Genomic DNA, 16,068 nt, shown 5'->3' with positions numbered 1-16,068 from the left:
AGCATCGAAATGCTAAGTTTCGGTCATGATGACCACCGCATCCTGAGTGTTGAACTAGTTTAATTACACAAAATGCCACATTGCCGGTACTAGGATGGTGCTCTCAATAGACGTGGAATGTTGGAATGTGATCAAGTGTTTTTCCTCACAATTACGCCATCACTTCCACAGGTAAATAAAATAAAATAATACATTCTCTAGAAAAAGAGTATGTTGCGACACTGTAAATGATTTAAAGCTGTAAAGCCAATTACCTTGAGCATCCACTACTCTTTTGAAGACATCAATAATTTTTTCTCCTGGAGAACAACAGCAGTGTTGCATTTCCCCACAGTGAAGTAAACTTGAACTGTAGAGCTTGACTAATGCACATCATGGCTTTACTCGGAATCTCACCGTCATCTTATGAAAAACCTTTTAGGCACTTAGACACAGTAATCGAATGTGGTAAAATTTACTGACATGACATGCACAAAAAAGTGCAAAGCATTAAGGAGATATAGCTGGAGGTAATTACGGTAACAAGTAGGTTCTGTTCCAAAAGTATGATGCAGAGACTTAAATGACAACAGAGGTTGGACAATAGACAACCATATGAGGGATTTGAACCTTCAACCTTTGGGATAAGACTAAACCTTTTCCTCTATCACCACCTTCTACCTGTTGGAAACGTAACATGTTGAGAGACAACATAAAATTATAACGGCAAAAAAAAAAAGCTGATCATTCTTCAGGCAAATTGTAAAAGAATAACAATAACAGGCAAGAATAGCCCAAACATCGAACTCAAAAATCGGACTCAAAGTTTGTGAAAATTGGACAAACAATGCAACATGAGTGGCAAGAAAAATGGATCAGGGTACTATAAACACTAACCTTGATCAATATGCTTAATTTTACAACTTTCCTCCAAATGTATCTAGGTGCTGCCATAGACTCCCAGCCAGAGAAAGTAGAACAATAATTAGAAGAACTCCAAGGTAAACAAAACGCACCTTCAGTGCCTGGCCCTTAATATAAACCCCAAAAGCACTTTTGGCGAACAGTAGGGTTGAACAGCTGTCCTCATTGAAATCTATGTGTGCTTTCAGAAAGATGATATGATGAATTACTGTTCTAGCATTCTGTAAGACCTGGTAAGCAGGATGCAATGTAATCAATGAAGGTTATACTTCATGCTCTATGATTTCTAAAGTAGACCAATTGCAAACACTTCGAATACAGCCACAATCAAAAGGGTCCAAGCAGGTGAAAAATGTCCCTGTGGATACAATTTTTGACCAACCATTTACCAAAAAAACATGCTGAGATGTGTTGAGACATGTTATATAGCCTACTAGATCTACAGTGTGGCCTATAAGAAATGCATGTCTGATAAAATGTAATTGCTGTCAGCAATAGGGTTGGGCGATGTCTACCAATTTGGTATCAGACGATGTCTACAGTGAAACATCGCGATGGACGATGACATCGGGAAGGAGGGGGAAGGGGGGAGGGGGGGTACCATTCTCATTTTCCACTAGATATTTTCCTCTATATCTCATCAGCAATTTCGATTTCGGCAAACTTTGCAGCAGATGACCACTAAGGAGCAAATGTACAGTGACGTGACATAACTCCCAGATTCAAACTGTGCTTTCGCGCTATGGCTAGCGCTGAGGCAAAGACGAACGCGCTCAGTGCTTGTCATAGGCTATATCACAACTGTTCAGTGTTTTTAACCACATAATGTTTATTTTAGGTTTCAGATATTTAAATACATATAATTTATAGCAAAACAATACATTTATAGTTTGTAAAATACACAATGGTGTCTATGGAAGCAGCAATAACAAACCATTCAAATATATTTGCCGACGGTTTTTATTCATATCAGACACACAGTGTAAATAACTATAAAGTCAACTCTATTTTTCTCCCAGTTCACCGGCCACTTTCATGAATTTTGGGAGAAACTGATGAATTCACACGCTGTAATAAATCCAACAGACAGGAATCTCTGAACTGCGGCCCAAACAAACATGACGGCGCCCATCACACGTTACAGATCAAGATCATTTACAAAAGGTTTTTTAAACAACAAAACAAACTCACTTACACATATTTGAAAATCGGAATAGAAGATAATTGATGACATGGTAAGCAAGTTTGTATTTATAAATAAAAGCGCTTCATCTTTCATACAGCGCTATTTTGGCTGTGGTGAACCACGTACCAAGCATGAAGCGTCACCATGGAAACGTGTGTGTGTGGGGTGGGGGGGGGGGGGGGGATCGCAATGCCGGCTAAACATCGTGATGTCTGTCAGACATCGGCCCAAACCTAGTCGGCAATCATTTTTTGTTCATCTGTCCAACTAATATTTTGTTCTACCTGCAGGAAATGACTGAGGTGCCCTTGAGCAAGGCACCTAACCACCAATTGCGCACCGGCGCCACAGTGAATGGGAGCCACACGTTCTGCAGAGGAATAAATAATAAATAAATTATAAATAAACCCACGTTCTGACTGGATAAAATCATACTATGATTTTATCCAGTCATAGAATATCTAACACTTTTGATATTTTGAGTCGATTTTAGAACTCATAATATTATTGTTTGCATTTGCCTTGCGTCTCCTGGCAACAAGGTGCATGTCTCTGTGTGGATTTGTTGTGTCTGTAACCTCAGTCGTTTAGTATATGGAGCCCACTTTTTCTTTGTAACCTATTATAAAGTTGGCAAGTGTATGCCTAGTGTTTCTGTTCAGATTTGAAAAGTTGTGTAGTGTATTCCAGCCTTAAATTGTGCTAGTGCCTGCTTGACCCTTATTACCAATCCTGCCCAGTACAGTAGACTACTTCAGTTAAGGATTCAAAATTTATAGGGGATGCACGGTTCCTTGAACTCCAGCACTTTCACTTTATGCTTAAACTTCTCAGCACAGGAAAAACAAAATTAATGCTCAACATTTTTTCTCTCACAATGTGGGGCAACTGATAATCTTCTACAGGAGCTAGTTTAGTCTAGTTTCATGAGGGGCTGAGGTTGGAACCCTGGTGGGCACTGGGCAAAAGTCAGGAATCACAGCTGCATTCTTTACATAGCTGTCCTCCAACCGCTACCCCTTGGGGTTCTCTTACAGCGCTTCTTCTTTCCTTCTCCTCTATGGACAGTGAACTTTAAGATACAGCAGCAAAATATTGTCCATCCTGGTCGCAGCTGCTATCACTGAAAAGTTCCCAGACTGGTTGCCTTTATCCTTAGAAATACTGACTTTCTCACCTCAATCAACTTTAAAATATTTTGAAAGTACTCTGGTCTTTTTTTTTTTTAGGCCATAAAGACCAATTGAAGAACTTTCACTGGCAATGAGCAAAGAGTATCTCAGATTGATTTTCATTAGATGTATAAATGCATATATAAATGGATTCTTTGATGATATAACCCCAATTTTATCATCTCTACACTGGCTAACTGTTAAGTTCTGTATCAATTACAAAGTATTGCTACTGAATTACAGGGCCCTAAATGGTTTTGCTCCTGTGTACCTAACTGATCTTCTATCGCCCTGCAATCCACCACATTCTCAACACAAAACTCAAGACTTTTGGTAGTACCAAGGATATCTAAGTCCACTAAAGGGGGGAGAGCCTTTTCGCATTTGGAATGCTAAACTCTGGAATAGCCTTCCTGATAATGTTCAGGGCTCAGACTCACTCTCCCAGTTTGAATCTAGATTAGAGACATCTGTATGTAATAATGTATCTAATAATGCACACAAAACCTTGCACTCCAGTTATATTAAATCAAAAGCACATTACATTTCTTGCTTGAAATGTTATGAAGAGCAGTTACGTTAATTATTTTCCATTTGCTTTTGTGTTTCTACATCGGGATGCCCATTCTGAGGTAACTAGAGATAATGCCAGTTCCATTTTGGATCCTGCCTCTTATGAAGATTTCAGACAATTCAACACCTGTAAAGAGATTACGTCAACCCCTGCGAGGACTGATGCCAACTCTGAATCATTATACAAAACTGACCAAATGAATACATTATGTTAGCTAACTGTATGGATTGTATTATCTTACAACTGTACATTTTTGACATATAGACATTATTTTGACAGTCACCCGTCGACAGATTACTCTAAATTGTAATGTAGAAACATGCATTTTATGTAAAGCTGCTTTGAACCTATATGTATTGTGAAAAGAGAACTACAATTAAATGTGAATTCAATTGAATGATTGGTTGAATAACTAAAAATTGTATTTGTTGCATCTTCCACATGATGATGCTTGCCAAATTTGAACTGATAAAAGGTTGTTTTTTTTCAACAAAACAAAAAATTGCGTAATTATTCTGGCATAAATAAATTTAGGTACTAACTCATACAGTTTATACAAGTAGACCCTTATAATAAAAAATATGGCCTTAATCTCACCTGTAGGTTGACCTCTGCCTCAAAGAAGGTCAGACAGGAGCAGTAGTGTCGTTCTGAATCTATGTCTGTAAGTACCACTGTAAAGAATGTCGGGGGTTTCCTATCACGAGACAGCCTCCATCCACCAGGCTGGCAGAACTGTAAAAGCACCAAAACAAACAAACACTGTTAGACTTCACTCAACACAAGAGTCTGACATTACCAGAACATCTAGTCCGCACAAAAGCAACCAGTAAATTATGGTTACCATAAGAGATGACATCATTTGCACAGAGAAGCTCACAGGAATTGAAATTGTGGTTGTTGAAAATCATTTCAAACACCTTTAAATGTTTTGACAGGGATTACTGGAATGCAGTATGAGGCTGTTAAGGTACGTCAGTGTGCAAATTGGCTAGTGTGTGATCATATGCAGGATGTGCCACTTCAGATAGTACATCCTCTCATCAGAAGGCAGGAAACGCCACCGAGTGCCTCAGTGCCCTTCCAAAAGCCCCTCCATATCCATTCTGTTACACAGAAAATCCCAATAAATAAATCTGGATAATATCCTAGCAGACTAATTGTAGATTGCCCATACAGATTTACAGATGAGTCCTGCTGCTGAATCCATGCTGCTGCAAATGCTGTGCCACAGCAAAAGAAATCATTCAACATAGGTTGTAAGTTTGCAGTCTGTGTTGAATGTGATGCAATAAAAATACATTTATTGAATTTGCATACTGAAATCGAAAGCTTTTGAATTGGATTGAATCAAGTCAAGTATCAATTTGCAAAAATATGTATTTCTGCACATCACAACTATCGAGTGACTGATGTAAGATTTCAGAAGCACAGTAGCTTTCCTGAAGCTCAAACTTTAGAGCAGTGGTTCCCAATTCTGTTCCTATAGAACCCCCAACATTGCACATTTTGGGTGTCTCTCTTATATAGCACACATATTTGAGGTCTTAGAGAAGGGGTGTCCATCCCTGCTCCCGGAGGGCCACTGTCCTGCAGAGTTCAGCTCCAACCCTAATTGAACACACCTGAACCAGCTACTCAAGGTCTCACTAGGCGTACTAGAAACTTCCAGACTGGTAGGATAAGGCAAGTTGGAGCCATAACTCTGCAGGACAGTGGACATCCAGGACTGAGTTTGGACACCCCTGTTTTAGAGTCTTTACTAACGAGCTGATGAGTTGAATCATACCCCTTTTCCACCAAAAAAGAACTGGTTCGGAACTGGTGCTGGTTCAAAGTTGTTTGTTTTTCCACTGACTAGAGCACCCAGCGAACGACGTTGTTACGTCACTGTGTATGTCGCCATACGTCTTAGCTAGAAATGCTTGCAAGTATCGATTTCCAAGAACTGATCAAATGCAATGAAAGTCACTTTAGATAAAAACGTCCGCCAAAAGCTTTAATGTAAATGAAACTGCAGGCAATGAATAGATGCTTCTGAAAGACTCTCCTGACAAGCGGTAAAGAGATAAGAGACAACAAGTCATTCGACTAAGTACATCTGCTGTGTTAGTGCTTGAGTTCAAAGTGGCTTGGCAGGCACAGTGAGGTTGAATTACAAATGGCGGCTTGGCAGTTGAGAGAGGAGGAAGAACAGTAGAAGGACAAATCAAAAAAAGTCAGGGATAAAGATGAAAGAGAATTGGGGAACTACTGCATACTGCACAAAGACAACTTTTGACTTTCAGATAGGCAAAAGTAATTAGGTAAGTGGGTGGAAACGTGATAAAGAGTGATGGGAGAAGGAACAAGAGCGAGAGAGACAGCAAAAATGAAAGACAGAGCGATATGTAGTGTGTTGGATTGACCTCAGGGCTTGAACCAGGATGTTAGCATCCCGCTGCAGCCACAATAGACGGCAGGAAATCTGGAACGCTGGCAGGCGAAGACGGAAGAGTGGGATGCTCCTTTCCCTTGTCAGATTGGGAAAGGTTCCAAGAAAATTACAGGAAAATATGAAAATATTCAAAGTATGCGATAAATTCCCAGCCAAATCCAGATAAACAAATAATGAGAGTGCATACATGGGTTGAAAATGTGGGACAGCAGTGCCACAAAGACTCAAAATGGACTTTAGACAGGAAAGATGCTGTAATTTGGCACAAATGACAATGTACAACCAAGTGAACATACTGTTCTTCTATTCCTCACAGCTTAATTTTCATTTGCCTTAAATTTAATATGACACGGTCTATAGTTGTGGAGAAGATGTTGTATATTATTATATTATTACATCAATCCCCTTTGTTCCCTAGGCTGTTATTATGCGAGTGGCCGGAGGCTCTTAGCTAAAGAGGCTGGGGTCTGGCATTGATTCAAATACTACGAAACCCAAGCCTCAGTCTGAAGTGTTTTGCACGTGCATGATTTAGTTCACAAGACAGAACATCCAGACAGACAAAAACTGTTTCGGTCTGATCAACTGGACTGCAATCTTATTTTTTATGTAAATATTAGCTTAAGTTTAACATTTAAGGTCTTTGAAGTAGTTCAGGAAGAAGGCTATTGGTGGGGAGCTCTAGAACAAGATGTTTCAAACAACTGGAAAATAAACTCATAATATAATGTGTTACAACGATCGGTTATTGGATTCTGTTATCTGATGACAAACACCAAAAATGAAACACTATGGAGCCCAAACAAGGGATCGAGGTAGCAAGGGATTGGTTCTTTAACAATGACTGTGATAAGAGGTATTTGTACTTAATGTTTGTTTGGAGCATACAGAAGCAAAGAACACAAGGTCAAAATCTGGATAATTAACAATTCATTTTAGTCATTCCAGGTCTTGATTTGGAATAACTCAAATGAATCAAGAATCAAAATAAGTTCAGGAATCAGGCTGGTTGCACTAGCCTATATATTTCTGATTCACTAAAAAGAACCAGCTTAGTCATTTGTTCGGGAATCAAATTATTATTCTTTTAAAGGTGCACTGTGTAATTTTTAGAGGCATCTAGTGGTGGGGTTGTGAATTGCATCCAACAGAAGATGACGTTGTCTGAGACAGTAGAGAGTAGCCAGTTAAGCAATGAGGTTTCTTTACAAAGATAAATTAGGTTTACTTAATCATTCAGTAAAACGATGTTATTTGCGAATATTATTGTTACTTGTTCATCATTGTGTCAGTGGTTTATTCGCTGACTTTAGCTAGCTACTTTGCACGAAAAACAACATAGTGGTTTGTCCATTTAGGGCTACTGTAGACACATGTCGGCACATTTCAATGTAAGGGGACCCGCGGTGTATGTAGTAGGCCTGTCGCGATAGTCAATAAATCAATTAATCGCACGATTTAAAAAAAACTGCGAGAGACTAGTGAACCCTCTTGTCAGTTGCATGGTCTTTTGTGTGGGGGGAGGCGGTGCTTGTCAGTCATATGACAGGGATTCCCATACGTTATTTTATTTGTGCCGGCCGGCCACAATATCAACGCTGACCGCCACACATAGACTTTTGATTTCGAAACTATTGTTTTTTTTTACTAAGCCAATTTAAAATTGTGTTTGATTGCAGAGCGCCGTAGCGCATTCGCGCAGCACTACCTCTCGCTCGTCCCTCTCTCTCTCTCTCTTCACTCACTCACCCGTACCTCTCACGCTCTCTCTCCCTCACTCGCTCGCTCGCTTGGTGGACATAGACTGCAATTCACTTTTGCTTTATTTGAACAAAGCTTTATGCTGGCGAAATTATTTTTCAAAAGTTTTTTGTATATGGCTTGTTGAGGCTTTTTTTTTTTATGGAATGTATCACTATTTATGTCTAAGCCTAATGTTTAATATTTTTTGAAGTGCAATTTTGTCTACATCCATTTTATTTATTGTTTTTGGTATTTATTCAAGCGCATTTTTTGTTAACAAAGACTGAGAGTCCATTGCTTTTATTGTTTTGGGTTGCTTAAAAATGTTTCGGATACTTTAAATGTTTTCCGTTTTCAGTGTTAAATAGTCTTTAGAAATACAAGTTTATTGATCTTTGAAAAGGTGTACCTGCATTATTATGCCATTATCATTATTTTAGATGAAAATGGTCTCAGAACGACAATATTATTGTTTATTATCAATATTATCGTTTATCGCAATAATTTCTTGGACAATTTATCGTCCAGCAAAATTTGTTATCGTGACAGGCCTAGTGTGTAGATAGAAATGGCTCATTCTAAGGTAATAACAACATAACGGTTCATTAAGTAAGGTCTTTATACATATAATATTGCATTTCTGTCAACAGATCTTCCTAAATATTACACAATGCACCTTTAAGTCATGATGTTTTCAAAGTAACTTGGATGTATCTACATGTCCTCCATCTTTTGACATTTGCACTGAAAACAAGAAGTTGACATTTCCCACTTCCAACCTCAAACTGTTCAAGTCAACTTGGAATTCTCCTACCTCTACTACACTTGAGTCACCTCCATCTTGGAAATGAAGTCAAATGACGGTATTCGACGTTGATCCAGTGGTTATTTTCAAGTTTGGAGTTGCAGGATTAATAATACATCATACAATAATAATCATGACTGTATTTCGAAACGTGAGTGAAAGAAGTCTAAAGTTGAACCTATCTGAACTTTGAGCGTCACATTACAATGCTTCACCTGCTGACAAGACGTTAGCTTGCCGCTTCGCTCCAATGGAGAAAGTTGACACGGGTCACATGAACGAGTTCTCCAAACTGAGCTTGCACTCTTGCAACCGTGAAACAGCTGAGTAATATCACAGAGAACACAGACCCTTTCCTTGAATTAGCTCTCAGTCAAGTGACAATGGCACTCCGTCGTGTTCTACCAGTCATGATGTCAGAGGGCTTTCAATTACACAGCTGGCCTTGTCAGCGAAAGTTCCTCTTCATGTGAGAAATGAGTGGCACGTCCACTCCGCAAACAAGACACAAGATCTGCAGCTTGACCTGCTAAGAATCAGTTCGGTGGCTAAAAGCATGGAGGCCAGACCAACCATATTAGATCCTCATCTGCCTTGTGCTGTGATCCGTTACTTGCATCTCTGTTTAATGACAGCCATAAAAGGCAGAGGACTGCTGCCCTAGTTAGAGGACAAAGCAAGAGCCGCAACTATTATTGCTCTGGGTTGTGTAACAGCACATAAGCTGTAACAGCAGAAACGTATTTCTTAAACTGAATTGATTTCAAAGGGCTACTAAGTTAAAGTCCCCCTGTGGTGAAAATCAAGCTTTTAATGGTGTTTATATGTCTATGTGTTTTTTTTAATGTGCTTTAAGAAAAAACATGTGCAAATTCATGTAAACACCATTGAGGAGTATTTTCTCCTTAAAACTGCAGTGACTCAAAAACAGTCTCAAAAACGTGTTTTGAAATCACTGGTGGTTTCTGACATCACAAACCGTATTGTAACCAATCAGGTCAACGTGTGATCGTCAACGAGTGGATCTCTGATGCGAGTGAGTGGAGGTGGGGCTAATTTGCATATTCATAGAACCGCATATATTAAATGAGGCAAGGCTGTAGAGTTACATTTAAGGTATTTTAAGTTATGGGGAAAATTTCTTCAAGGAAAACACTTTTAAATATGTAATTTTGGTGATCAAAAATGATTGACTACAAGGGGACTTTAAGGCTATACAATTAATCAAATATTGAAGACTCAAAAATGAAAAAATTGGCAAGCAATTTCAAAAGCCAAATCATGGTTGCCCGCCACTACTCTACTTCGTGCCATCCAGTGCTACACACTCCATTCCAGTAGGGGTCAGATTCTTCATCCTCTTCTGACATTTTCATGTCAATGGGCCAACCACCATTCAGGACTGGCGTGTAAAACACTAGATGGCACACAGGAGAGGAATAGAGCGGTCAACCCAGAAGTTAGCAACAACCTGGTTCCCTCGACAAAAACCCCCAACAGGATTTTCCATTGGCTTTTGGATTGTAGCAGAAAATAAGCTCTGTGACCAACAAAAGGTTCATCATCAAATATTCACAAATGCACACATATTATAATTAATTGAAAATATGCTTAAAATCATAGAAGTAAAATCTAAAAGTAGGCAATAAACAAACTACACCATGGTTACATAACTTCAGCATCAACATCACTAAGCTCTATCAGTTTTTTTTTTTTAAGTTTCCCCTGCAAATTCAAGTTAGAATAGCTAGAATGGCAAGTGCGCGTTATAAACAGAACGAGGCTGTGTAAGTGGACTAGTGAGTAGATGAGTTTATCTGTTAGGCTGATAACGTTTAATGTCTCTGGCAACCTCTGAAGTCCAATTAAGCCAATTGAAAGCAACTGCCTCTTTCAAGACAAGTAAAAGCTTCAAAAATCAGTAGAATGTATTACTGATCTATTTTACATCATAATCACTATGAACTTGTGTTAACCACAGACCTAATTTAAGCCTCTTAACTGAAAACCCATTTGAAAAATCCAACTGACTTAAAAGACGATGGAACTAGAAATGCTCATTTCCAGGTTTTGGCCTACAAATATGTTATTCCTGCAGCACTAAAATAGCAGCCACAACAAATTTACTGTGTTTGATTTTCACTGAATCCAATCGGAGCACTCAGAAAATGACCAAATAAGCTGCATAGACTTTTTTGCAGACCTGTGAATGGGTGTCAGCAAAACCAGATCCTTAACCAGATATCCATTATTTCCTAGAGTTGTGGAGAAGAAAGGATATAAAATGGGTTTGGAACAACATAAGTAAATTATGACTGATTTAACTGGTTTTGAGTTTGAGCCGTTGCGTCGGGAGCATATTGATGCTTAAAAAAGGCTGTCCAAGAAGGCAGTGTGTGAGGAAAAAAGAGAGGGTGTGTTTTCATAAGGTGTGAGAATTTAGATTATAAATGGAATAGACACATATTGGCCCATCACAACCTTCTCACCTAGGTGGACAACAGCTGAAAATCTTACAGGAAGAAGAACAATAACACTGGGGAAAGAGAAGTGAGCACTGGTCACCCTCTGTCAACACTGTAGTTTTATCAGAACGGACAGCAGCTAATGCTGAATCCAAATACAGGACAGTCTATTTCTGTCAGCCACAGACCAAGGGTAGGAAATGCTCAGCAGAGCCAAGATGGAGACCCCATTCTTCTGCCTGAATGTGTTGAGCTGAAGGAAACCTGGAATAACCTGTGATGAAAACACTTCCTGAGAACATCTTCAGGGTCAAAGGAAAAAAAAAAGGAAAAAAAAGTGTTTTTATGGACCTAACCAATCAGAGCATGTGCTAAAAGATCTAAATTACCCACAAAACTGAGGTAGCATGCAGTTTTCACATTACCAATACGACTTTGTTCTAAATTCAGCTATGGTCAGGATATTTCATATGGTCAGTTATGCAATACCGCACATATGGTTCACTTTAGGGACAGATATTTTTAGTTAGTCAATGGGGATGCTTATAATTTACCAGAGAGGGTGGAGGGGGAGTAATGTGGAGACACTAAAAATGCCAAACGAGCAACATATTGACAGCATCGTAATTTCATGACCTGTACTTTATTGAGCTGATGACAATTCAAGCATGTCAGAAATTCAGAGGAAAAGGCAAACGGCATGTCCTCGATCTGGTGAAAGTATAACGTGTCATTTACTTCAGCCGCACATTTCCCGTGAGTAGCTCATACAGCTGGATCAGTCGTGCTCTTCGCTAGTCCACTCCTCTGGGGAGATTTCCTCACTTGAGATGAATTTCCTTTTTTAAAACAATATAAATTGAAAACACATTGACATTTGAACGGGTGAATTTTAGCCTGAAAACTTTCGATCCTAACAAGACAAACATGCAGCCGTCCTCAGAGGAGTTGAGTGAGGTTTCACTCTAAACATTTTGCTTTCAGTTTGTATTCCCAAAACAGCAATGGGGGGAAACACTTTAGACATCCTTGGAACTTCCCACCATTGCCTGGAATACCGCAATGAATTTTACTCGCGTGTAAAAAACAAAACAAAATGGTAGGACAGGTGGTAGCACGTTCTTTACAAATACAAAAGGTCAGCTAAGGTCTATTATGGATGTTAACAACTACTTTTTTTTTTATCTTTCACACATAAGCATATGCAGTTTTGCCCTGTTTGTGGAGCTCAACCTCAACTACACTGTTTTAATAGCTGTGAAATAATTTAACTAAAATACATTCTATACTGTATCTGAGAAAATCACAATGTGCACGTTGCAATATGGATGTTGCTATGCGGTTGCTGTGGTGCTCAGTGATTTTAACATGTTGCTATGTAGTTGTTATTGTTTTCTAAGTGAGAAAAACTCATCCCAAAGTCTCTCTGAAATTATTCTCAAAACATGGCTTGGGTACATTGTTCATAGTAAGGTGCCAAAAAAATCTAAGTCTGATCACTTAGGGAACAACATATTCATATGCTACAGGCTGCTTGATATGAGGTCTCATTCATGTCCATAGCCCACAGTGATTTGACGAGTTTTGCACCATGGTTGCCAGGTTTGTGTAACAAAAGCAATCCCATTGCTATTCAAAACCTGCCCAATCATGGCCAAAAGACCAATCGCATTCCAGTTGGGTTCCCCAGTAAAAATCGTGCTCCAGGGGGTAGAAAAAAACCCCACGGCAACAGTGTAAAAGTAGCCCAATTCTGCAGGAAAACCCGGACTTGGCAACACTGCTATGCACTGTTGTTTAATAGAGTTAAGGGTTTGTACACATCCCTAAAACCAGACTCACACTACAGGAGTTTTTAAATCTTAACCGATTGTTAATCTTCACAGATTTTCTTCTTTCAAATCTCAAACCTGAAAATCGTGGCGCATCACACACTACAAGATATTTTTAAAGTCCCCCTGTGGTGAAAATCGAGCTTTCAATGTTGTTTATTATGTCTATGTAGTGTTTTTAATATGCTTTATTAAGACAAACCATGTGCCAATTCATAAGTCAGCACCATTGCTGAGTATTTACTCCTTAAAACTGCAGTGAACCAAAGACATTGGTTACCACAAACTACATTTTAACCAATCACGTCAACGAGTGGATCTCGGAGTTGGTGCGAGTGAGTGCAGGCGGAGCTAATTTGCATATTCATAGAACCGTGTACACTAAATGAGGCAAGGGTGTAGAGTTACATTCAAGCTATATTAAGGCATGGAAAAAAATCAAGGAAAAACTCTTTAAATATGTATTTTTGGTGATCAAAGATGAGTTTTAAGGGATACAATTATTGGCTACAGGGAAACTTTAAGATTATCATGCCAGATTTAGTACCTCACGAGATCTCACGGGGAAGCGGATGTAAACAAAATGGATACTGTGTCGAGGCAACCTTCTGTGGAAATTATATGAGAAGACATTATAAAAGGTAGCCGTGTTGTTGCCATATCTCGACCAGCCGTTCCTCAGTTGTCCACCAGACCCGTACAGCTGCTTGTTGTTTTGCGGTCGCCATTTCAAAGTTCTGTCACTTCCATCTACCTGTAGACTTGTCTCTCATTGGCTATGTGGAAGTACTGACATAATCATCCCGCCATAATCATCCCGCTTTAAAATCCTAAATAACAAACATGTTTGATATTGTTTGGGCGGCCACGATGTGTCCGCGAGCAGATCTGGAGGTTTAACATTTGACCTGTAAACGCCTCACAACGCTCACACACAAGTCACTTTTAAACCAAGCAGCTTTGTGTTGGTCAACTCTGCGAATTTGTGTGAACGACATGAGCGAAATCTGAATGGGAAAAATTTTCGCCCGGGAATTGGAATGATTCCTCCATGGACATGGAAATCCATGCATTATTGTGAATAAACCTCTTTTTGAATGACCATATAATATGCATCAACCAAACATCAACAACAACATCAAGATGGTTGGACTTCACAAGCTAAACAACAAACAGCAGTTCCAGTACAGTGTGCTTTGACTAGCCAAGTGTAAATACCTTTGTCCCAGCACTGGATTGAGGCACAATATGGGTCTACGTCACATTGCAGACCCCTGCCTGTGAGTGGAGCGATAGTGAAGTGGGCACAGGTGTTTCCTGTGGTTTTCAGAGAGGCCGTCAACACCCACATTTCCCTCCTTCCAATCAGCTATCTTCCCTCTATTTATGTTTTTCAGCTGACTAAACAACAACTCCACGCTGCAGGTTGGACAGTCACGTGAGTCGGCCACTCTTCACTCTCAGCAGGAAGGCGAAAATGGCCCTGCTTTTGAATGAAGGGAGGGTTTCCTTTATTCACAACACAATGGCTGTTCATTACACAGGACTTTATGGACTTACACGTTTACTATAGTATAGATGTCATACTGATGACGATGACAAGGATTTTACAAGAAGCAACTGGTTGCACAAGAATACCTTGACGTGCAAGACTGCTACATGGCATTAGTGTCAGCCATGTGATCAGCTAAAAGACAAAAAATAAAGAAATCCTTGACCTTTATAACTTCTTTTTGACAACAACAGATTTATAAACATTCCCATGACGAATGTTGCGTTTCCAAATGCAAATTCTAAGCGACTCAAATATACAGCACATGCAGAGTAGCATTTACCGTGAATCGAAACTGAGAACACTACTTAGACTTCCAGTACTCTGAAACATTCAGCACATATATTACAGCCTTTCTGAAACATTCTGAAACATTCAGCACATACATTTCAGTCAGATATATTACATCACAACCGTTGCAATTTGATGATCACATTAAGCCATATCACATTCTCACTGCCATGCATTGTCAGTTCATTAAAAGAAGTAATGCAGAGTAACAGTTTCAACTCTGATTTTACTCGCATTTGGCGGTTTGGATCCTGGCTAACATACATTAAACAAATGTATTAATTATTTACAGTTGTGGTCAGAATTAATGGTAAATATTATCAAAAATGGCTGTAAAAAACTGCATTGTTTATCCTTTTCTTCTTTCATTCAAAAAATTTGCAAAAATCTAACCTTTCATTGAAGTAAAATAATTGAAAGTGGGGGGTAAATCACATTATGAAATAAATGCTTTTCTACAAAACACGCTGGCCATAATTATTGGCTCCCTGTTATTAAATACTTTTTGCAACCTCCTTTTGCCAAGATAACAGCTCTGAGTCTTCTCTTATAATGCCTGATAAGTTTGGAGAACACCTGACAAGACATCAGAGACCATTCCTCCATACAGGATCTCTCCAGATCCTTCAGATTCACAAGTTCACAATATTCTGATCCCCAAGACTCAACTACTTTCTGCAATTCTCCATCTGTGATGCTTGGAGAGTCTTTGGCCACTCAAACTTTCCTCCTCGCCGTGCATAAAGACAATATCGACACACGTCCTCTTCCTGGCAGATTCGTAACATCTTTAGTTAATTGGAACTGCTTAATTATTGCCCTGATGGTCAAAATGGGGATTTTCAATTCTTTCGCCATTTTCTTAGTCACTTTCTATTTTGTGAAGCTCAACAATCTTTTGATGCACATCAGAACTATATTCTTTGGTTTTACTCATTGTGATGGATGATTAAGGGAATTTGGCCTTTGTGTTTCCTCATATTTAAACTCCTGTGAAACAAGAAGTCAAAGTTATACTTCAGAAATATTTTACTCGTAAAAAATTCTGGGGGTGCAAATATTTGTGGCCAACGTGTTTTGGAGAAATTTTTTTATTTCATAATGTGAT

At 39.1% G+C, this 16,068-nt stretch overlaps 1 protein-coding gene across 3 annotated transcripts in view; it reads right to left on the bottom strand.

Moving 5' to 3' along the window:
- The window catches only part of sbf2 (SET binding factor 2), a 146,559-nt gene that overhangs the window by 98,188 nt on the left and 32,303 nt on the right, over positions 1–16,068 (bottom strand). For all 3 annotated transcript variants that reach the window (XM_077201808.1, XM_077201809.1, XM_077201810.1), the window contains exon 3: positions 4,433–4,570. In XM_077201808.1, the coding sequence (XP_077057923.1) occupies positions 4,433–4,570 (138 nt within the window). The remainder of the gene's footprint in view (positions 1–4,432; positions 4,571–16,068) is intronic.

The sequence above is a fragment of the Siphateles boraxobius genome, unplaced genomic scaffold, assembly GCF_051911475.1.
Source record: "Siphateles boraxobius isolate OS27281-9 unplaced genomic scaffold, OSU_SipBor_1 48, whole genome shotgun sequence".
In the NCBI taxonomy this organism is placed as follows: Eukaryota; Metazoa; Chordata; class Actinopteri; order Cypriniformes; family Leuciscidae; genus Siphateles; species Siphateles boraxobius.
This window is presented reverse-complemented; position numbering and strand designations above follow the sequence as displayed.